The sequence below is a fragment of the Aotus nancymaae genome, unplaced genomic scaffold (genome assembly GCF_030222135.1).
Source record: "Aotus nancymaae isolate 86718 unplaced genomic scaffold, 86718_ANA_hifiasm-v0.15.2.pri h1tg000057l, whole genome shotgun sequence".
NCBI lineage: Eukaryota > Metazoa > Chordata > Mammalia > Primates > Aotidae > Aotus > Aotus nancymaae.
In genome coordinates, this window is record NW_026988471.1 from 24201707 (window position 1) to 24224062 (window position 22356).

General features: G+C 39.7%; 1 protein-coding gene across 42 annotated transcripts in view; it reads right to left on the minus strand.

The window, feature by feature from the left end:
• DTNB (dystrobrevin beta) overlaps positions 1-22356 on the minus strand; it is a 310093-nt gene that overhangs the window by 55739 nt on the left and 231998 nt on the right. For all 42 annotated transcript variants that reach the window (XM_064363918.1, XM_021677096.2, XM_021677095.2 and 39 more), the window contains 3 exons: positions 20484-20571; positions 5667-5752; positions 4350-4463 (listed from right to left, as the gene is read on the minus strand). In XM_064363918.1, the coding sequence (XP_064219988.1) occupies positions 4350-4463; positions 5667-5752; positions 20484-20571 (288 nt within the window). The remainder of the gene's footprint in view (positions 1-4349; positions 4464-5666; positions 5753-20483; positions 20572-22356) is intronic.

The following is a 22356-nucleotide window of genomic DNA, read 5'->3' on the forward strand; positions in this document are numbered from 1 at the left end:
TTCAAGCGATTGTCCCACCTCAACCTCCTGAGTAGCTGGGATTACAGGCATCTGCCATTATGCCCAGCTAGTTTCTGTATTTTTAGTAGAGATAGGGTTTCATCATGTTGGCCAGGCTGGTCTTGAACTCCTGACCTCAAGTGATCCACCTGCCTCAGCCTCCCAAAGTGCTGGGATTACAGGCGTGAGCCACGACGTCTGCCTCTTTCATCTTTTACGGTGAGAAAAAAGCAGTGGAATGGAAATCAACAGCCTCAGAGTTTAGTATCAGCCCCAGTATTTACCAAATATGCAACCTCAGACAAGTCACTTAGCCTCAATTTTCTCTCCTCTAAAAGGGGACTAATAACATAACAGCAACAATATTCTGAGGATCACATAAGGTAATAAATATGAGAATGTTCTATGAACTTTAAACTGCTGCTCAGATCGAAGCTATGTTCATTTCATCATCCCATAATGATCTCAACAGAATCTCTAGCATCACTGACCCTTGCCCTGCGCAATCTAGACCCACGCTAACACAGTAGCCATCAGCCACATGGGACTACTGAGCACCTGAAACACGGCTAGTCTGCATTGAGATGCCCTGAAATTGTAACATACATACTGGAATTCAAAGACTTGGTCCAGAAAAAAACAAAATGTCTCAATCATGTTTTAATACTGATTACACGTTGAAAGGATAATATTTGAAAATATCAGGTTAAGTAAAATATAGTATTAAAATTAATGACACATTACTTTTTGGTTTCTCACTGAGGCTGTTAGAAAATTTTTCATGACATATGTGGCCTCCATTGTATTTCTATCGGAAAGTGTGGCTCTAGAGCCCATCTACATTCCTATCCTTAGCACCTCACCTCCTATTTTGTGCCCTTTGTGTCTGGACCTCCAGCTTATGGTTCACTTTTCCTAAGAGGGCTCCATCATTTTATAATTCACCTCTCTTCCAAATCTTATTCATTCCTTAACGTGTGACTCAGCATCATGGTCAGGAAGCTGCTCCTGCTCACTTCAGCAGGACCTTCTTGATTAAGCACTACAGTAATTAGTGCTCCTCAGTGGCACTTCATTTACTTTACTCACTGCCACTCCTACCATGATGCAAAATCCTTGAGGTCAGGGGATGGGCCTTACTCATCTTTGCATGTATTGAAACATTAAGAAAGTATCATGCATCCAGTATTGCCCAATCAACATCTACTGCACTTACCAAAATCATGATTTGAAACTCTCCAAGGATTTCCAGTGACCTAACAATTAAGACTCTCTAGAATCTGGTCTCAATTGCCTGGCTAATTGTGTCTCCTATCACCGGCACTCTAAAGATTGATGTAATGAAGGACTGAAAATAATTCTTAGTTCCAAGACTCTTTCCCTTTCCTGAAATGTGCCATAATTATTTGAGGGAATCATGGTGAACCCCAAGCCCACTTTCAACCTAAAATGTTTTGTCCTATACTTCATCCAAATCATTATTTACCTTTCATGGTCTAGCTCAACTTCTATTACCTCCATGGGTCCAAATGCTTCCAGAGGAAAATTAGACCCACAAAGATATAGATATAATATTATATAATGTAGGTATAATAGATAATATTATAAAATACAGGTATTAGATATAATATTAGATAATAACATAATATATATTATATAATATAGGTATTATATCTATATCTGTTATATATTATATAATATACAATATGTAACATATATTATATAACATAGGTATTAAATATGTAAAATATCTTGTGTATATATACACATTATATTATATATATTTCCCTACACAGATTTCTTATGCATACTGTTTGTTGACATGGCACAATATTATTTAACTACCAAATTATTTTATGTTTTGTTCCAAAGCTAGATTATAAGTTTTTAGGATGGCCTCATTGTCTTCTAGTCTTCATACACCTTAAATTTTCAGTGCAGTAGACCCTCGAGAAGAAGGATCTGCTCAATGTTCTAGGAAGACTTCCTCCCCTGAACTCCTAAGCCTGGATGCAAAATTCTTTATCTGTACTGTGTGTGACTAAACAATTACAGTGTAAGGTGAAAATGAATGAGCTATAGCTTCAAGCAACAATGTGGAAGGATCCAAATATGGTGGGGGTAGGGGGTGGAGAGGGATGTCCTCTGGGACCACCCCCACCATATTAGTATAATATTTCTACTAAGTTTAGAAAACAAAAAGCAAAACTAAACAGTTTATTATATAGGCTAATGAAAATGCGATAATATTGTTTTAAAAACAAGGTAAGGATAAGCCAAATTCTGGATAGAGGTTCACTCAGCGGGGAAGATGGAGATGAGGAAATGGGGTAAGGGAGGGGCACTTCTATGGATGACATTGTTTTAGTTATACAGGAGTTCTCAAATAGGATGTGGGCTCCTAAGTATGCATTTGACTATTACGCTTCGTATCTTATACGTTTGTCACACACATTTGTCATACATTTTACTGTAAGCAACACACCATTAAAAATAGTGATAAAGTAAGAAAAAACAACCCTGGTGGTCAAGACTCATAACCACTCACCCTATGGGTGAAGTTCTCTACCTTGTTTTATTATACTAGCTGGGTACTGGCAGTCCCTGGCTTCATACATACTGATCAAAACCAGACGGATGTCAGATACCTACAAGTGGATCCTGCCCTATGTGTCTTTTGATAAGTAAAAGTTCTCAATATTAATGTAAATGTGAATTTACCAAGTTCTTCTTTCACGGTAATTCTGAGAAATTGCTTTCTATTCCAAAATCCTGAAGAAATTCTCCTACTTTTTTTCTAGAAGATTTAAAGTTCTGTATTCATGTCTAGTCCATCTGGTGTTGGTTTCTGTAATTAGTGTGAGGTAGAAGGCCAATATGTTTTGTACACAGGCATAAACAACTGTTCCAGCACACTTTACAACAGTCCCTCCTTTCTTCAACGATAGATAAACTGCTTTTGAGGTTAAATACTTTCTGATTTCTCAACCTTCAGACCCTCTTTGGTCTCAGATTACATTCCCGCTTCTTGCTATCCTATGTGACATCCCTGGACTCAGCCCTGCTACTACAGCCAAGAAATTTTTCAGATCCTTCCAGCTTAACTGAGCACTTTTAGCAATCCCAGTTTCAGCAACAGTTAGACTCAGGATGACAGGCCTTTTTGCTTGTCTAGATATAAAACCAGGCACTAGACAACAGGTGCATCTTATGCCAACAGCCTAGACTTACACTCTGCCCAAGTCAGCAGCATTTGTGCTCCCATCCTCCCTAGTACAACACCAGCTGTGCTAATACCCGAGACGTGCAGCAGTGAACCACAGAGCCACCAAAATCTCAGCCTAACTACCTTGAGAAACTCAAGTAAGTGTTTAGGAGAATGAGAATTTCTATACATCTAATGATTTTTTTTATCTGCACAGTTTAAATTCTTTATGATTCTACTATGACAATTTTTATTGATGCTATAAATCTAAACAGTAGGATATCTACAGAAAACAATAATGTCCATTCTCTGGGAAAAGAAACAAGAGGCTACACAAAATCCCAGATGATAGAAAATTAAAAATCAACCTCAACAGAAAGAACCCACTATTGGAAAATCTAGAAATCTGGTAAGAATCAAGTCACTACATGTAGTTTCCATAATATCTTAACTTACTGAAGAGCACGTGTGTGTGTGCACGTGTGCACATACACACACACACACACACACACACACACCCCTCTTTCTAAGGCTCATTAGAAATAAGACCCTAATAATGGATCAAATCACTTCTGAGAAGACTTCCTCATTCCCTCCAAGACAGCATCAAGCGGGTGCTGATGCTGCTCTCTATTCCTATTCTCATCCTATGTCAGTTTCCTGATTCTTGAGACACTTTGTGTAGAAGTCTTGGTGCCAGAGTTTCATGACTCAGAGGTGTGCATAGGAAGCATCCTTCTCCTTCAGCAGAGCCCTGCACTGACTGTAAAGTGCCAGGAGAATGTACTCACAGGAAAGGCAAAGTGTTATTCCTGATAAGTGTCTCTAAAGTCAGACAAATTAGAAAGATAAGAAGAGGGACTGCAGCACAGTGGTCTTCTTAAAGCAATCACAGAAGTATAAACACTGCCCGGCTGGTCCCGGAGCTGGGAGACTGGTATTTACCAAGTTCTGTGATAATGGCTGACATTCCTAGAGTGATTTCTAATGGAACCCAGACCTCTGAAGCAGAAACAGAATGGGGAAACTCTTCAGTGGTTTACTCTCACCAGGACTGTTTATACCGAACAGATTCTGCCTTTGGTTTCCTAAGTTTCCAGTGTAGTAGACTACATGTGGGAAGTGGTAGTGTATCCCTACTCACCTCAGCAGCCGCAGCTCTGCCAGCAGCGTGGGGTTCTGCTGCGCCTTCTCAGGGGTGGGCTGGGAGGCTTGCTCGTGTTCCAGGCGAAGACGCTGGATCTCCTGCAGGATCTCTCTAGAGAGGACGGGTGAACGGAAAAGGGCTGCACAGTGCTTCTCATCCATGCTCTCTCTTTTCTGGTTACAAGTTTTCAACTCTAGCAGTGCCTCCTCTACCAATCTTGTTCTGATTGCTTCCAAATGGCCAAGATGTGAAATGGACACCTTCTCAATACTACTTCACCTGACATTTCCTTAACAAAGCAATCCTTTGTGGTGGAAAAAGTCATAAAAATACTCTCCTCAAGGACCTGAAAAACCTCCACGAAAGGAAAATTACAGCCAGAATACTTTACTTATTCTGTTCCACTCAGCGAGGAGGAAAAGGGAACTCCTTGCAACCTCCTAATGCAGGTCCTGCGCCGACTTCCCTCAATCCTTCCCCGCCCCTTCCTTCTCCTGTTCCCGATGCCCTGATAGACAGCTGCGTTGCCTCTACCTATGCCTGTTACCTTAGGTCAGGTCTCCTTGTCCTGGCTTCCACCTTTCAGTGCATAATGGTGTGCTGTCTGCTCTCTGTGCCTTTAAATGGCTTTTAAAAAAATAATTTTTAGACGGAGTTTTGCTCTTGTTGCCCAGGCAGGAGTGCAACAGCACAACCTCGGCTCGCTGCAAACCTCACCTCCCAGATTCAAGCGATCTCCTGCCTCAGCCTTCTGAGTAGCTGAGATTACAGGCGCACGCCACGCCTGGCTACTTTTTTGTATTTTTAGTAGAGATGGAGTTTCACTATATTGGCCAGGCTGGTCTTGAAGTCCTGACCTCAAGTGATCCGCCTGCCTTGGCCTCCCAAAGTGCTGGGATTACAGGTATGAGCCACTGCGCCTGGCCCCCCTTTTTTTTTTTTTAAACGAGAGACCTGACAGTCCTACATAGCATAACGGGTCAGGACAAGATGACTAAATACAGCAAAATGCTGCTGGGAAGCAGAGTGGAAAATGCAATTGTGAGGGGGGTCCCGCAGATGGGTGGGAGGAGGACCTGGGAAAAGCAGTCCCCTGAGGGCAGGTGAGCAGGGCTTTGGACTATCAGAATTAACAGCATGCAGAGAGACACAAATTAGTGCCCAGGACATTCACTGGACTTGGGCTAGCCTAGGTTCACTGAGGCTAGATCTTCCTTGGCGGTCAAAAGCCACCGAGTATCCCAGGAAAATGAGAATCAGACACGCACGTGATAATCCTGGACTTTAGACTGGGCTCAGCCTCTCTGTTCTTACCTGTTTTTGTTTTCCAGTTCTGCGATAAGCTGTCTTTGTTGTTTGTTGGCATCAAAGTTAAAGCTCAAGTCAGTGGGAGGACGAGTCTAAAATGGGGAGAAAGATTTTGTTTTTTTTTTTTTTCTGATCCAAATATACCCAGAGTTCTAGACTGACTGATTTCTAAAAAACAGATTTTTGAGGTATAATTTACATATCATAAATCTCCGCATTTTAAGTGAACAATTCAAGGATTCTTAGTAAATTTAAACAGTTGTGCAACCAGTCACCATAGTCCAGTTTTAGAACATTTTCCATCACCACAAAACATTTCCTCATGCCAGTTTGTCACCAGTTGCCACTCCCACCCCCAACCTCAGGCAGCCACAGGCCAGCTGTCTACAGTTTTGCCTTTTCTAGAAACTTCATATAAATGGAATCATGCAACACATAGTCTTTGGTTCCTGGCTTCCACTTAGCATGATGTTTTTGGGGTTCATTCATGTTGGTTCCATGAATTAGTAGTTCCTTTTGTTCTGAGAGAAGGTCTTGCACTGTCACCCAGGCTGGTATGCAGTATGCAGTGGCATGATCATAGCTCACTGCGGTCTTCAACTCCTGGGCTCAGCGATCCTTTCACCTTGGCCTCCTGAGTAGATAGGACTACAGGCACGCCACCATGCCTGGCCTAGTAGTTCCTCCTTTTTTATTGCTGTGTAGTATTCTGTTGTTTCCAGCTTTTGGTTATTATAAATGAAGCTGCTACGAACTTTCATTTACAAGTATTTTTCCATGTATGTTTTCATTTCTCTTGGGTAAATACCCAGGAGTAAAATATCTGAATTATATGATACCTATATTTAATATCTAAGGAACTCCCAAATCGCTTTCCAAAGTGACTGCACCATTTTATAACTGCATTAATAATGAATGAGATTTCCAAATTTCTCTACATCCTCACCAACACCTGTTGTTTTATTCACTTACTTTTTTTTCTTTTAACCATTCTAGTGAGTATGAAGTTCATAATAGTGAGTTTTTTGAAAATTAAGATATAATTTACCTACTATGAAATCCACTTTTAAAAAGTATACAATTAAGTAGGTTTTTTTTTCTTTTTTTTTTTTGAGACAGAGTCTTGCTCTGTTGCCCAGGCTGGAGTGTAGTAGTGTGATCTTGGTTCACTGCAACCTCTGCCTCCCGAATTCAAGCAATTCTCCTCCCTCAGCCTCCCGAGCAGCTGTGACTACAGGTGCATGCCACCACGCTGGGCTAATTTTTCTGTTTTTTTAGTAGAGACAGGGTTTCACCATGTTGGCCAGGCTGGTCTCAAACTCTTGACCTCAAATGATCCACCCACCTCAGCCTTCCAAAGTCCTGGGATTACAGGTGTGAGTCACCATGCTTGGACCAATTTAGTTATGAAACCATCACCACTATCTAATTCCAGAGTATTTTCACCACCCCAAAAAGAAATAGCATACCCTAAAGTCTTTCCCCATTCCCCCTTCCCTTGTCCCTGACCTCCATCATCTGTCTCTATGAATTTGCCTATTCTGGATATTTCATATAAATGGAACCATACAATATTGACCTTTTATGTCTATCTTCTTTAACTTAGAAAATTTTTTTTTTTTTTGAGATAAAGTCTTGTTTTGTCACCCAGGCTGCAGTGAAGTGGCGATATGGTTCTGGAGTGTAATAAAATCCTAGAATCTTGGTAGTCAAAGCATTATGTTCGTGCCACTAAAACTCAAAAGAAGTTCCCAAGTCCAATGAGCAACTTGGAGGTTGTAGCATCTAAAGCAAGAGATACCCAGAAAAAAACCTAAAGCTGAAGCCCTCTTAACTGACCTCTACTTAGTGCGTGTAGCAGGCATCCTGGAACGGTCTCAACTTCCTGAGGGAAACAATGACTGCTGCCCCTGGCTCGTGGCTAGCAGCCCATACTCTAGAGCTCCCCATGTATTTTTGCACCAATCAGTTGAGTTGCGCGCTTAACGACTCGTTGTCTGTTCCTCACTGGAACGACTGCACTTGCAGTTATGTAACCTAATTAAATATCCCAAAAATCAATGAGATATGAGGACAAAAGAGGGTTTCTATTTCTAGGAAAACCAAGTTGAATGAGTTGGAGACTCCATAGAGATGAGCTTCTAGAATAAATTGGTACTGACTTAGCTGAAGGTGAGACAGCTGTAAAGATTTGTAAAAATTATAAAGAGAAATTTTGTACTCTTGGATCATAAGAGCTACTAAGTTCTCATTTCATTGTAAAGGACTGCAAAAGGAAGCTGAACTTGCATCATGGGAGAACATTTTATGCAAAGGAGACAACCTGGAGCTCCAGAGGACCTACACTCAATGAATAGGCTCGGCCCTACATCCAAATATACAGGCGGACATACAGAGCAATGTGAAGGTACTTAGGTATCATTTTGTGGTTCCCTATTTTAACTTACTTAAAAATGTGGTCAGAATATTTTTAACATAGACAAAAGGAGAGAAAATAATGTACTTCCATATACTCAAACTAGGTTAAACAGTTACAAAGATTTTTGACACATTTGCTTCATCTATTCCGTATTTTGTTTCTCTTTGAAGTATTTTGATGCAAATTCTTGAAAACAATTCACCCTACAGATATCAGCAGACATGTCCAGAAATATTTTAAGCCAGCTTGTGATTGCTGACCAATCTCTGGTTCAGGAAACTGGACTTCTACTGGGCACCACGTCATTCACCTACAGGACCAATCTCTGGTTCAGGAAACCGGACTTCTACTGGGCACCAAGTCATTCACCTACAGGCCTACGTCTCCCCTCTCTTTGCTTCAATTCAGAAGACCTTAAGGCAAACAGATTCCTGGATCCTGAATGATCCCTGTTTCATGTGGAAGGACATCTCTGAAGCTTCAACTCAGTGATTTGCTTCCCCAAATCTATTCCTTTCATGCTTAAAATGAAGCCACATGTGTAACAACCCGATTCTTTGAATGTTTTCTGGGAGTCCAGAGCAAGCCTAAATTTTCAGTGAACATCCTGAGGCAATCTGTATTGAACAAGATTCACTGCAAAAATCCAGTTAGGACCATTTCCCAAAGAGCTCAGAACAACCCTAGGAATGGATTCATGGGCCGTCCTACAATCTGCCAGTGGCAGCTAAAGTAGCATTACTCACAGGTATCAGAGATAATCCACTCGCTTCTAGGCCCTTGGGTTGCTTTAATTCTTTCCTTTTTCTTTTGTTCAACAACATAACAAGTATATTTTACTTACTGCAATTTTTAAATGTCATATTATGAATATTATCCTGTGCCAGTGGCTTCACTGCTGTTATATAACTTGTTTGGTAAAGTTATGCTGACAGCTTTACTGAGGCAGTGTCACATGATGCATCAATGTCCTCTGGTGTTGAACGTGGGCATTAGCAACTCGGTGTTGTGTGTTAGGGCAGTGGAGAATCGGGGTGTATCTAATAAATTTCTTCATGGAGGTCTCAAGTCATTAGGTAGAATTTGCTCTTTCAAGAAGTTTCTTGATCACCTCTGAAGTAATAAACAAAAAACTTAACACGGTCTTAACAAAAACTTACAAACTGAAAAGTTGTAAACCTCTATCAAATTCAAAGCCAGGGCTGTTTTCAATCAGGGAAACCTGAATCCTAAGGAAGAACCAGAAATATTTTTTTCAAAGACACTCAGGCATCATAGGCATTCCTAAGTTGTGAAATGAAAATACGGTTTCCTAGAAAGTTAGGATAGAGATGGTATGTAATCTGCATTCTGGCTAAGAAGATGATGACATGCACCTTTTCAACTTTTCTCTAAACTGATTACTTTTTTTCCTCTAAAATTTTCCAGACTAAACAGGTTTCAGAAATCAAGAGAACTTCAGGGTTCAGATTTTCAAACTTTTAATAAGTCCAGAGATTTGGCTTGTCTTTGGCAAGCTGGCCTAAAGTCTCAACAACATCTAGTCTTTCCTAGTTTAAGGTGAGCTAATGAGGGCCCTACTAAAGGGCAAAACGTGGCCTGAAAGAGTAAAAGTACAGGTCCTTTGCCAAGAAGACAGATTGCAGAGAGGAATCTGATAGATTAACAGAGAAAGTAGAATTATTGCCTTGTGCCCTCTATCTAAAACTAATGGTTTTCAACTAAGAGTCACATCTGGCATGCCAGGTGACTCTGGCTTATCCCTAGTCCAGAAACGTTTCTCTCGGTCAGTGGTTATCAAATTTGGCCACACACTCCAATCACCTAGAGGGATTTTTAAACCCTCAGTGCTCAGAGTGTATCATCCAAGAACAACTAAATCAGTTTCTGGAAGTGGGCTCAGGCAGCAGCAGTTTCAAAAACTTCCTTCTCAAGTGATTTCAGTGTGCATCCAAGGTCGATGTACTGCTCTAAGCATCAGAGTTCTTGTTCAAACTGGCAGAACTGGGACACTGTAGAACATCTCCTGCACATTTTGGTTGTTTTCAGGAAAAAAACAATTTACTTAGCACCAAATACCAAAAACATTGGTTGTGTGTAAGGCAAAAACACTGGTGGTGTATATCTGACTGTGAGTATGGAAAGTGATCCCAGAAGAGAATTCAAAGGGTACCACATTCACAAATAAAGTCACATAACCCTGTATTTGAATCTCAAGTCTAGCTGGAGAACCTTGGGAAAGACGATTTAACCTTTTTCTGCCTTGGTTTCCTTTTTTGTAAAATCACATTAGGAATCATCTATCCTCCAGAGTTGCTCTTAGAACCAGAGGTAATATTTCTAAAATATCCAGCATAGGGTTATGAATACAGATGGCTCTCAAAATGGTAGCTGTTATTTCTCACTCTGTTATTAGGTCAGAGCAGTTAGGCAGGGTAACATCTGGAGGAAAAAGACTTTTCAGTGCCACAGATGTATAAGCTGAATGAGTTTAGGAGACAAAGGTGAGGGATCATCTAAAAATGAAACAATAATCAAAGACCTAACAAAGAATGCAACTGTTAGTTTGTGTGGATGGATGCATTAAGGCCAGAGCAACGAAAGGCAACAAAGTTAGGGATCAGAGGACCATATTATAAAATTAAAGCTCTGAATTTGAGAATGAAGATTCCAGAGTAGGATCAATTTACTATTATATGAGAATAAGGTCCCTTTAGTCCTTGGAAGGACAAGGTGCCTCTAACTTCCTGTCACATGAGCATTATCTCAGGTTCAGGTGGACTCACAGAGCTCCATCATCTTAATGAGATGAGACACATCTGAAAAATACAGGATAATAATTAAGAGCCCTTTGAGTCAAACTTGGCAAATGTTATAAAGCCAAGGAACGCCAACTCAAGAAAGCAAACGGTAATCCAGTAGTATGCATTTCTGGAGCCTCCTAAAAAGAGACTGGAGATTCCTGTCTGTATGGATGTGGCAGGATGAGTCCCAAAGGGATATGCCTGGTATCAACTAGGCTTTTTTTAATATTCCAGGGCAGTTTGCCCATCACCCAAGCTGCCTTAGACTACCCAGAGGGCTGTGGATTGTTACCCTCTCTCTCAAAAACCCAATCTGCTGTGGAAGGCAGTGATTCCCAAACTCACTGTAAATCAGAAGACTGGGAGTTTTCTTTTTTTCCCATAAGATGGATGGGCCCTAAATCCAGAGATTCTGATTCAGTAGGTCAGAGGCAAAGCCAAGGATCTATTTATTTTTAAAATACTTCATACATGATTATAATATGTAGGGAGGTTTGGAGCCATTAAGTTGCATAACACCGTAGGAGACTGTCGGTCTTTAATTATAATAAGCCATGAGGATATTTCTGAGTGCTGCATGCCTGGAGCAGCTGACAAGGTGACCAGGCTATGCAGCCTGGGATCTGAAAGAAAGCTGCTCAGAAACACTGAAGTGTGAGGTGGTATGACAATGGGTGATGGTTTCCCCTTTCTTTCACCTTTCTTCCAAGTTTTCCATAATGAGTTTTAAATTTTTTTATAAAGGAAAAAAAAAAACCCTTAGAGGTAAACAAAACATCTGATTACATCTTGGTGATGTTTGTAATGACACTTTAAGAATTTACTATTACGACTATGATTTATCACACACTATAGTTTTGTTTTTAAAAAAGGAATTCAGGGCTGGATGCAGTGGTTCACACCTGCAATCCTGCACTTTGGGAGGCTGAGGTGGGTGGATCACCTGAGGTCAGGAGTTCAACACCAGCCTGGTCAACATGGTGAAACCCAGTCTCTATTAAAAATACAAAAAGTAGCCGGGTGTGGTGGTGGATGCCTGTAATCCCAGCTACTCGGGAGGCCGAGGCAGGAGAATTGCTTGAACCTGGGAGGCAGCGGTTGCAGTGAGCTGAGGTTGCGCCACTGTACTCCAGCCTGGGTGACAGACTAAGACTCCATCTCAGAAAAAGAAAAAAGAAAGAAAGAAATGTAGGTAGGCACATCAGGAAAACAAATTCTCTCTCCTGGCTCATATAAGCAACATGAAAAGTCTCTCTTTGAAGGTCGGCTTACAGAGGTTTCTGCAGCCCACTCCCCATCCAGGGAGACGTTATGGCACGCACGCTGAAGCACGCTATAGGGTCCGCTGCTGGCTACTCAAATTATTTAACAACGTGGAAGAAGGTCTTTGAAAAAAATCAATACAAAGCCTATCTGGCAGGCTATAAATAAATTCTTTTGAGCACTACACCCACTTTATGCAAAGCACTTGTATCAGTGTAAGATTAGAGGATTAGGAGTTTCTGTATAACAAAACTCTAGTCAAGAAGAATCCTCCCTGAGTGGCCCAATGGTTGTAAGATAATTACACTCTGCAAAATAAACCGAAGATGAAAAAGGCCTAACCATATCAGTATTCATTCTAACAATGATCATTTTCATGAGAATTAAAGAATTGGCATCTGAAACTATCAGGTGTAAAGACACTTATCTTGTTTGCATAAGGGAGTAATGAAATCTTTTCAAGGTCAAATAGCTTTGGAGCTTTTATTTACGACATTTTAAAAGTACTATGTAAAGTCAATAAGACTATGTAATGGCATAAAATATACTTAAGTTTTACAATCCAACCACAGCATGGCCCATCTCAACAACTTTATACATTTTAATCTCTAAAATAGCTGGAGCAGTTGTGACTGACTGAGGGCATGTCTAAGGTTTAACTAATCACGTAACACTTTTCTGTTTCTTTCTCAGACTTTTTCTTCTCTTCTGTTCCATTTGACTAACTAACCTTTAGAGTTGTAATGGAGTCAGATACTCGAGCTGACATTAGATTTTCAAGGAAAGGATTTTGAAATCTAAACAAATCCAAAGGGATAAGTTACTTTTTGGGGGAGAAACAAAGCATGAATTCCCATTTGCTGCTTTCATAACTCTATTTCCCTATGAAGAAGTAAACATAAATTGGTACACATTTCTTTTTTTTTTTGGAAACTGAGTCTTGCTCCGTCTCTCAGGCTGGAGTGCAGCAGTGCAATCCCAACTCACTGCCACCTCCGCCACTCAGGTCAAGCAATTCTCTGGCCTTAGCCTCTCCAGTAGCCAGGATTACAGGCACCCGCCACCACGCTGGACTAATTTTTGTATTTTTAGTAGACACGGGGTTTCACCACCTTGGCCAGGCTGGTCTTGAACTCCTAAACTTGTGATCTACCCGCCTCGGCATCCCAAAGTGTTGGGATTACAGGCGTGAGCCACAGCGCCCGGCCTGGTAAACATTTCTAAAACGGATCTACTGGTTTGTTTAATATGGTCCTGCATGAGCTGGCCTGCCTGACTTCATTCCAGCATTGTTCTCTGCACTCTAGCCACAATGCCAACTTTCAGGCCATGCAACCTCCAGCCTCAGGGCCTTTACGTATGCTGAAAACCCCGCCGGGCATACACTTCCTTCTCTTTACCTGATTAATGCATGTGTACTCTTGTTATTTTGGCTTCAGCTCATTCCTCCTTCCATCTCACTCTTTGCATCTAGTTTTAATTCCTTATCTCCCAAATTATAACCGCCAGTAGTTAAATCTTAGTATTAGGAGACAGGACAGTACCCCTGTCCCAGCTTGGCCACTTACACACCATGTAACTAACCCTGGGGAGTTGTTTTTTTAATCTCTCTGAGGTTTAGTTTCCTCAACAAGAATGTTTTGAATAATAAACTAGCTAACATATGCACAACACTTAGAATAATGACTGGCACAAAGTAAATACTCAATAAATACTAGTTATTAGTAGTATTCTTTTAGGATGAACCTTACTGTCACCTTTCTCTGTCTCTGTGAGAAACGGTCTTTATTTCTCCTTTTTGACAGTTTATCTAGTTTCTTTTGGTATATTATTCAACCGTCTTTCTTCATAAAGAAAATTCTTAAAGTTTTTTCACATACACTGGTAACATTGAATGTAATCAGCTCTTTTATTTTTGAGACAGGGTCTTGCTGTGTTGCCCAGCCTGGAGCGTAGTGGTGTGATCACAGCTCACTGCAGCCTTGAATTTCTCGATTCAATCAATCCTCCCACATCAGCTTCCCAAGTAGCTGTGACTACAGGCACATGCCACCTCTCCCCTCCCCTCCCCCCCCCCTCCCTCCCTCCCTCCCTCCTTTCTTTTTTACTTTTTAGTAGAGATGAGGTCTCACTATGTTGCTCAGGATGGTCTTAAACTCCCGGGCTCAAGAAATCCTTCCACTTTGGCCTCTCAAAGTGTTGGGATTACAGGTGTGAGCCACTGTACCCGGCCTTGTTTTTAAAGGGATTTTTTTTTCCTTTATAAAGAAATTGTTATATTGTTTCTGGGGAGAAATCTAGTAGGGAATCCTTTGTAGATAATGTAACCTCTTATGTGGTTGCTTTCTGAGGATTCTACCTTTGTATTCTGTAGTTTCACTATGATACGCCTAGCTGTAGAATTATTTTTATTTATCTGTTTGGGGACTCACTGTGATATATTCATCTGAGAATGCTTGAGTAGATTTTGGAAATGTAGCCATTAATTCTGCAAATATTTTTTCACCCTAATTCTATTTTCTTTTTGAGAATTTCAATTAGATGACTGTTGGTTCTCTATCTCCCATGTCTAAAAACTTTCAGATTTTTCATCTTCCTGTGTTGTACCTTGGAAAATTTTCTTACATATATTTTCTAGTTCACTAACTCTCTAGTGATGTGTCTAATCTGACATTTAACCCATCCACCAAATTTTAAATTTCAATAACTTTTGTTTTAAAAATCTGTAATTTCCGTGTGGTTTGTTTTCAATTTTGTTCTTTTAAGATAGTATTTTGTCATGTTTTAATTCCTTCTTTTAGGTCTTTAGAAATCTTAAACATAGCTATGTTATAGCCAATAACTCTAATATCTAAAGCCATTGAGGGTCTCTTTTTGCAATGTCAGCATAGGGGTTCAAGTTTAATTGGACTCTTTCAGTGGGAGTGCTGTTAGGCCTCAATTGAGAATGTAAGCAGAAATTTATGCTTTGCTTCTACCAGGTGCCTTGGGGTTAGTTTTAATGTTAAAATTTCACCTCAGTGTTTCTCAAACTATGAAGTAATGCAAATGCACCTAACACAAGTTTAGACAGGCTGAAGGTTTTGAATTTCCAGGGAAGACGACTGCTTTCATGCAACAGAAGGAGGCCTATAAGCTTTCTTTTTCCGTGTGCTGGCAGGCAGCAAGTTACTTTTTTTTTTTTTTTTTGAGACAGAGTCTTGCTCTGTTGCCCAGGCTGGAGTATAGTGGTGTGATCTCAGCTCTCTGCAACCTCCACCTCCCAGGTTCAAGCGACTCTCCTATCTCAGCCTCCCAAGTAGCTGGGATTACAGGCATGTGCCACCATGCCTGGCTAATTTTTTTTTTTTGTATTTTTAGTAGAGATGGGGTTTCACCGTGTTGGCCAGGCTGGTCTCGAACTCCTGACCTCAGGTGATCCACCTGCCTTGGCCTCCCAAAATGCTGTGATTATAGACATGAGCCACCATGCCTGGCCTAGTTATTTTTTATATAACACATTCACCAAGGGTATAATGCTTCAAGGGGTCTACCTTAATGTGAGAGTCTCATTTCCAACTCTTCACTTTACACATAACCAAGGTTTTGCCCACAGAAGCTCTGACAATTGACATCCAAGCACAGGGCAGGGGTGGCAGTAGCAGTGGCAGCAACAGTAGCTCTTGGGCTGCTTTGGTTTTCAGTTACTTTTCAATTCCCAGGAAACTGAATTCTCTTCTACTTATTTTCAGATCCCAACTCAAGTAACACTTTCTCACAGAAACTATCCCTTACTCTCCAGAATGGATCAGGCATCTGCTCTGCACTTCCACAGCTCCCTACATTTTTCTTCCATTGAACATAATGATTTGTAGTTATGTTTAGTAGTGTGATTATTTGTTTATTGTTTGTCTCTGTCACTACACTGTTAGTTCCATGAGGGCAGGAATCATTTGTCCACCACAGTATCCAGTATGGCACAGTACAGCAACAAAAGAAATATTTGCTGAATGAATGTGTGTGTGTGGCTGGTTGGGGGGATGAATATTAATGTGAACATAACTCCTCAAAGAAAGTAAAGAACTGAAAAAGGAGAAGAAAAAGAGAAAATATTTTATTATGAATATTTCAAAATTACAGGAAACACACTGCAAATCTCTGGGGAGCCACTTCCTATTTCAATCAAACTCTTACATATTCAACATTCTTGGTTCCTTTTGGTTTCAACTGAGATATACTGCTCAGATCTTAAGTGTTCCATTTAATTCATTTGACAAATGTACACTCCTGCAACCCACACCCCTAATGAAATGTGGAATATTTCTATCAATCCAGAAAGTTTCCTCATCTCCCTTCAATATTTTCATTTCTAGAAACAACCCTTATCTGATTATGATTAGGATGATTAACTTAAGGTAATGGATATGTTAGTTTGCCTATTTTAGAATTTCATACACATGGAAAAAAACAGTACAAACTTCTTTCTATCTGGCTTCTTTTACTACTCATAGTATTTTTGATATTTTTGATTTTACTACTCATAATAATATTTTGTGTGTATCAATGTTATTCCTTTTTGTGTTGAGACAATTTTATTGTATGAATGTAACACATTTTGTTTATCTATTCTGTTGATAAATATGTGGGCTATTCCAGCTATTATGAAAACTGCTATGAACATTCTTGTACAAAGCTTTTTGCGGACATGTTTTCATTTCTCTTGGATAAATATCTAAGAGTAGAATTGCTGCGTCATAGTATAAATGTTTGCTTCTTTAAGAAACTGCCAAATAGTTTTCCAAAGTAGCTGTACCATTTTATAGGCCCGCCAAGAACACTGTGAGATTTCTGGTTGCTCCACATCCTCTCCAACACGTGGTGTCATCCAACTTTTTCATTTTAGCCACTCTGGTGGGTATATAATGGTATATAGTATATATATCAGCATTTTCCTGATGATTAATGATATCAAGCACATTTTCATGTGCTTATTGGCCATTGGTGTATCTTCTTTGTGGAATATCTGTTCAAGTCTTTTGCTCGTTAAAAAAAAAAAAAGGGTTGTCTTTTTATTGTTGAGGTGCAGGAATTCTTTATATGTTCTGTCCTTTGTCAGACATGTTTTGCAAATATTTTCCTTCAGATTGTGGTTTGTCTTTTTTTTTTTTTTTTGAGACGGAGTTTCGCTCTTGTTACCCAGGCTGGAGTGCAACGGCACGATCTTGGCTCACCGCAACCTCCGCCTCCTGGGTTCAGGCAATTCTCCTGCTTCAGCCTCCTGAGTAGCTGGGATTATAGGCACGCACCACCGTGCCCAGCTAATTCTTTGTATTAGTAGAGACGGGGTTTCACCATGTTGACCAGGATGGTCTCGATCTCTTGACCTTGTGATCCACCCGCCTCGGCCTCCCAAAGTGCTGGGATTACAGGCGTGAGCCACCGCGCCCGGCATTTTTTTTTTTTTTTTTTTAAGACAGAGTCTTGCTCTGTCACCAGGTGCCAGGCTGGAGTGCAGTGGCACAATCTTGGCTCACTGCAACCTCCGCCTCCTGGGTTCAAGCAATTCTCCTGCCTCAGCCTCCCAAGTAGCTGGGATTACAGGTACACGCCACTACGCCCAGCTAATTTTTGTATTTTTTTAGTAGAGACGGGGTTTCACGATCCGCCCACCTCAGCCTCCCAAAGTGCTGGGATTACAGGCCTGAGCCACCGCATCCGGCCAGTTTGTCTTTTTTTTAAAGTATCTTCTAATGAGCAAAAGATTTTACATTTGATAGGGTCCAATTTATCCATTTTTAAAATGATTTGTGACCTCTATAAACTAATAAATTTTCATTCTTCTTCATAAGAGAATGAAGTTATTCTCCTATACTTTCTTTTAGTAGCTTTATGGTTTTGGCTTTTATGTTTAAGTTTATGATACATTTCAAATTGATTTCTTTGTATGGTGTGAGGCACGGGTTGAGATTCTTTTTTTCCCCTACATGGATATCCAGTTGTTCCAACAGCATTTGTTAAAATAGAAAGAGTTTCCTTTTCTGACTGATTTGTTTCTTACCTTTGTTAAGTCATTTGACCTTACACATGAGTGTCTTTTATGGAAACTCTATTCTGTTCCTTTATTTGTTCATCCTTCTGCTAACATTTTACTTTCTTGATTACTATAGCTTTATAGTAAGTCTTGATGTCAAGTAGGATTAAGTCTGCCAACTTTGATGTTCTTTTTCAAGACTGCTATGGTTATTCTAGGTCCTTAAGGCTGTTAAGACTTGAATTGATATTAAATATATAGATTAATTTAGGAAAATCTACCATCCTAACAATATTAGACTTTTTAATCTATATATATGGCACATGTCTTCATTTATTTTGGTTTTCTTTAATTTCTCTTAGTAATGTTTTACAGTTTTCAGTCTTGAACATCTTTCATTAAATTTATCCATAAGTACTTGGTATTTTTAATGCTATAGTAAATTGTTTGTTTGTTTGTTTGTTTGTTTGAGATGGAGTCTTACTCTGTCGCCAGGCTGGAGTGCAATGGCATGATGTCGGCTCACTGCAGCCTTGACCTCCCCAGGCTCAACTGATCTTCCCATCTCAGCCTTCCCAGCAGCTGGGACTACAGGTGCACACCACCACGCCCAGCTAATTTTTCTATTTTTTGTAGAGACAGAGTTTTGCCATGTTGCCAAAGGGTGGTCTCAAACTCCTGAGCTCAAGTGGTCTGCCCACCTCAGCTCCCAAGGTGCTGGGATATACACTTTATATCTTCAGCAATACTCTAAAATTTACTTATCTGTTCTCCTAGTGTTTTTTAAGATTTTGTAGGACTCCATGTGCACAATCATGTCATCTGCAAATAAAGACTGCTTTACTTTTGCCTTTCTAATATTTATGCCCCTTTCTTCTTGTCATGTTGCATTAATTAGGTCCTCTAGTATAATTTAGAATAGAGGTAGCAAAAGTGGTTATCTCTGAATTGTTCCCAGTATTAGGGGGAGATGTTTCAAAATTTAAACTGTAAGTGTGATCTTAACTGTAGGTTTTGTAGGTAGTCTTTATCAGGGTCAGGAAGTTTCCTTCTACTCTTAGCATATGAAAAAGTTTTATAAATGAGTGCTGTATTTTGTCAAATGCTTTTTTCTACATCTACTGAATGATCTTATAATTTGTATCTTTTAACTGTTAATGAGATCAATTACATTGATTTTTATGTATTAAACACATTTGCATTTCTAGGATAAATCTCACTTGATCATGGAGTGTCATCCTTTTTACATATTGCTAGATTCAATTTGCTAATATTTTATTAAGGATTTTTGCATCTAGTTCATGAGAGAATTCGGCCAGCAATTTTCTTTGCCTGTAATGCCCTTGTATTGTTTTGTATCAGGTTATAGTAGCCTCATACAATGACTAATAAAGTGTTCATTCTTGCTCTATTTTCTGAAAGAGTTTGCATCAAATTGACATTATTTCTTCCTTAAGTATATGATAGTATTGAACAGTTAAACCACCTGAGATTGGTTTTTGTTTGTTTGTTTGTTTGAGACTGAGTCTTGCTTTGTCAACCAGGCTGGAGTACAGTGGCGCAATTTCAGCTTGCTGCAAACTTCGCTTCCTGGGTTCAAGTGATTCTCGTGCCTCAGCCACCCAAGTAGCTGGGATTACATGTGGGCGCCACCATGCCTGGCTAATTTTTGTATTTTTAGTACAGACAGGGTTTCACCATGTTGGCCAGGCTGATCCTGAACTCCTGACCTCAAGTGATCTGCCTGTCTTGGCCTCTCAAAGTGCTGAGATTACAGGTGTGAACCACTGTGCCTGGCCAAGCTTGGGGTTTTCTTTGTGGGAAGTTAATTATGAACTCACCTTTTTTAACCATCATCGGAATATTTGACTTTTTGATTTGTTCCTATGTCAGTTTTATTGAGTCTTTGAAGGAACTTACCTATTTTATCTAGGTTGTCAAACTTACCGGGAAAAAGTTGTTCATAATATTCCCTTATCATTCTTTTAATGTCTACGGGATCTAAAGCAATATCTCTTTTTTCATTCCTGATATTAGTAATTAATGTTTTCTCTTTTTTCGTGATGAGTATTGCTGGGTTTATTAATTTTATTGATCTCTTAAAGAATAAAATTCTGGCTCGTTTTCTTTTCTCGATTCATTGTTTAAATAGAGAACATTTAGATGAAATTAAAGTCCCTTTCAGTCTCTACCCTAAAGATACTCCCCCTTCCTTTTGTCCCAGAGGTACCTGTTCTCCTAAGTTTCATGTTTACTATTTCCTTCCCATTCGTATATTAAAGTAATGCTAATTTCTGCTACTCTCCTGGGATCCTCCATTAACTTACCACGTTTCCTGCTTCTGCAGCCAGCCGGGCAGCATAGCGAGCTATAAGCCGGTGTTCCTCATCCAGTCGGCTAGGACTTTCCAGAACACTGCCAAGGAAATAAAAATGCAACAGGTGTCTATTAAACATCCCTTATTCTTGTTCCATTCTTAGAAAGAACAGAGGGAAGAAAAGCTCATAAAAGAATGGTAACGAAAGAACTAGAGGCCTGGGTCATAGGTACTAACGGTCTTCTGAGAAAAAAGGGGATTTAGAGAAATGATGATGCCACATTTGTCACTCCTCATTAGCAGCACATCTCCTCTGCTCCCCTACCATCAAAGGGCCACTTCATTTTGAATGAAAGGGCTAGGAAAAGACAGGGCACCCACAGAGTCTGAGACACAGATTTCTAACCAAATGTTTTGAAAAACTGATGACTTTTTGGACTTAGATCTCAAATTCAAAAAGACCAAGAGAAAACTAAAGCATCGTGAAAAACAGAGGGCTGAGGAAAAAATATACTTAACACTGGCTAAGCAGAAGTTTGGCCTTGCCAGGGCAGGCCAAACACATTGTAAAGTTGGAAAAGATTCCATGGCATCCAACATTCCCCTTTCGTGCCCCTTTCTCTTCCTTTACTATGCTCATTCTACATCTATAGCCCCATCTTGGAATTAATTAGTTTAATGCACTACTCTTTAACAAGAGTACCAACACTAAAAATGTAAGGACCCATTCAGACAGGTTTTCAGATACTGTGGTATCTGGATGAAGGAAGGGTTCTTGAGTAATAGGCTGGCTCTGTATATGGGATGCTGACATGGAACTTCTGTCTGATTCTGAAATACATGACTTCGTTAATTTAGTATACCAAATGCTATTTATCCTTATCAAGACAGTCCCAGATTAATTGGGACTGTGGCTATATAATTCTCTGTTTAAGACTGTCAGATGCTGTAAGGCGACAGAGATGATGTTGACTAAATGACTAGAGATGACTGCTGTGGCTTACCTGTAGTTTGGCCCTATGTTCTTGGGTTTCCAAAAACCCTTTATCAGAATTTAGCAGTATGAGAAGTAATATATAAAAATTTAAAGACATGAGTTCAATATTCATTATAGCTTGTTATAATTACTGAGAGGAATCTGGGAAGGGTGTGGCTAAATCAATAAAGATCTGTGATCTTTTCATGTGTAGAATCGACTATATTTTTTCTAGTTTTTTTTTTTAATCTTTCTATTTCTTTGGCTAAGTCTTTAAGCTTAACTTATTCTTCTAGGATTTTCTTTTAAGTGCTTCAAGTATTCTGCCTATGATGTCTGTCAACACTTTAAAATTTTAGGCATGCAAATGTCCATCTCCAGGATATATAATCATCTTCTCAGAAATGATCTTGTAATAAGAACAGACTACTATCAGTTGGCTTTAATATTTTAGGGTCAAGGCCCCAAGGTGAGAGATAAACTATAATATTTATGCTTTAAAGGTATCTGCCTGAAATAAGAAAACTATCTTTTAAATAAAAAATAATAAAAATGAATGCTTAACAATACAAGTGGGTACTATTATGGAGGGACTGGTAGCCTAAGAAGTGGGACCTAAAGTGGCTGACCTCTGTTATCTGGCAAGGGGTACAATAGGCTCTTCTGTGCAAAAGAGCTCCTTTTTCTTGATCACATTCCATCTCTTTAGGAAGGTTGATCCTATTTGTCATTTATACATGAGTGTGGATGACAGGGCTGCTTTAACTGGCTATGTTTTCTAGCCAGAAACTAGAGGCTTGTGTTGATGAGAGGTTTTAAGGTCAATGGAAATTATTTGAGGGCAATTAGAAAGGATCCTTATTCTTCTGATTGAATTGACTTTCATTTTCAGAATTAGTGAGCCAGG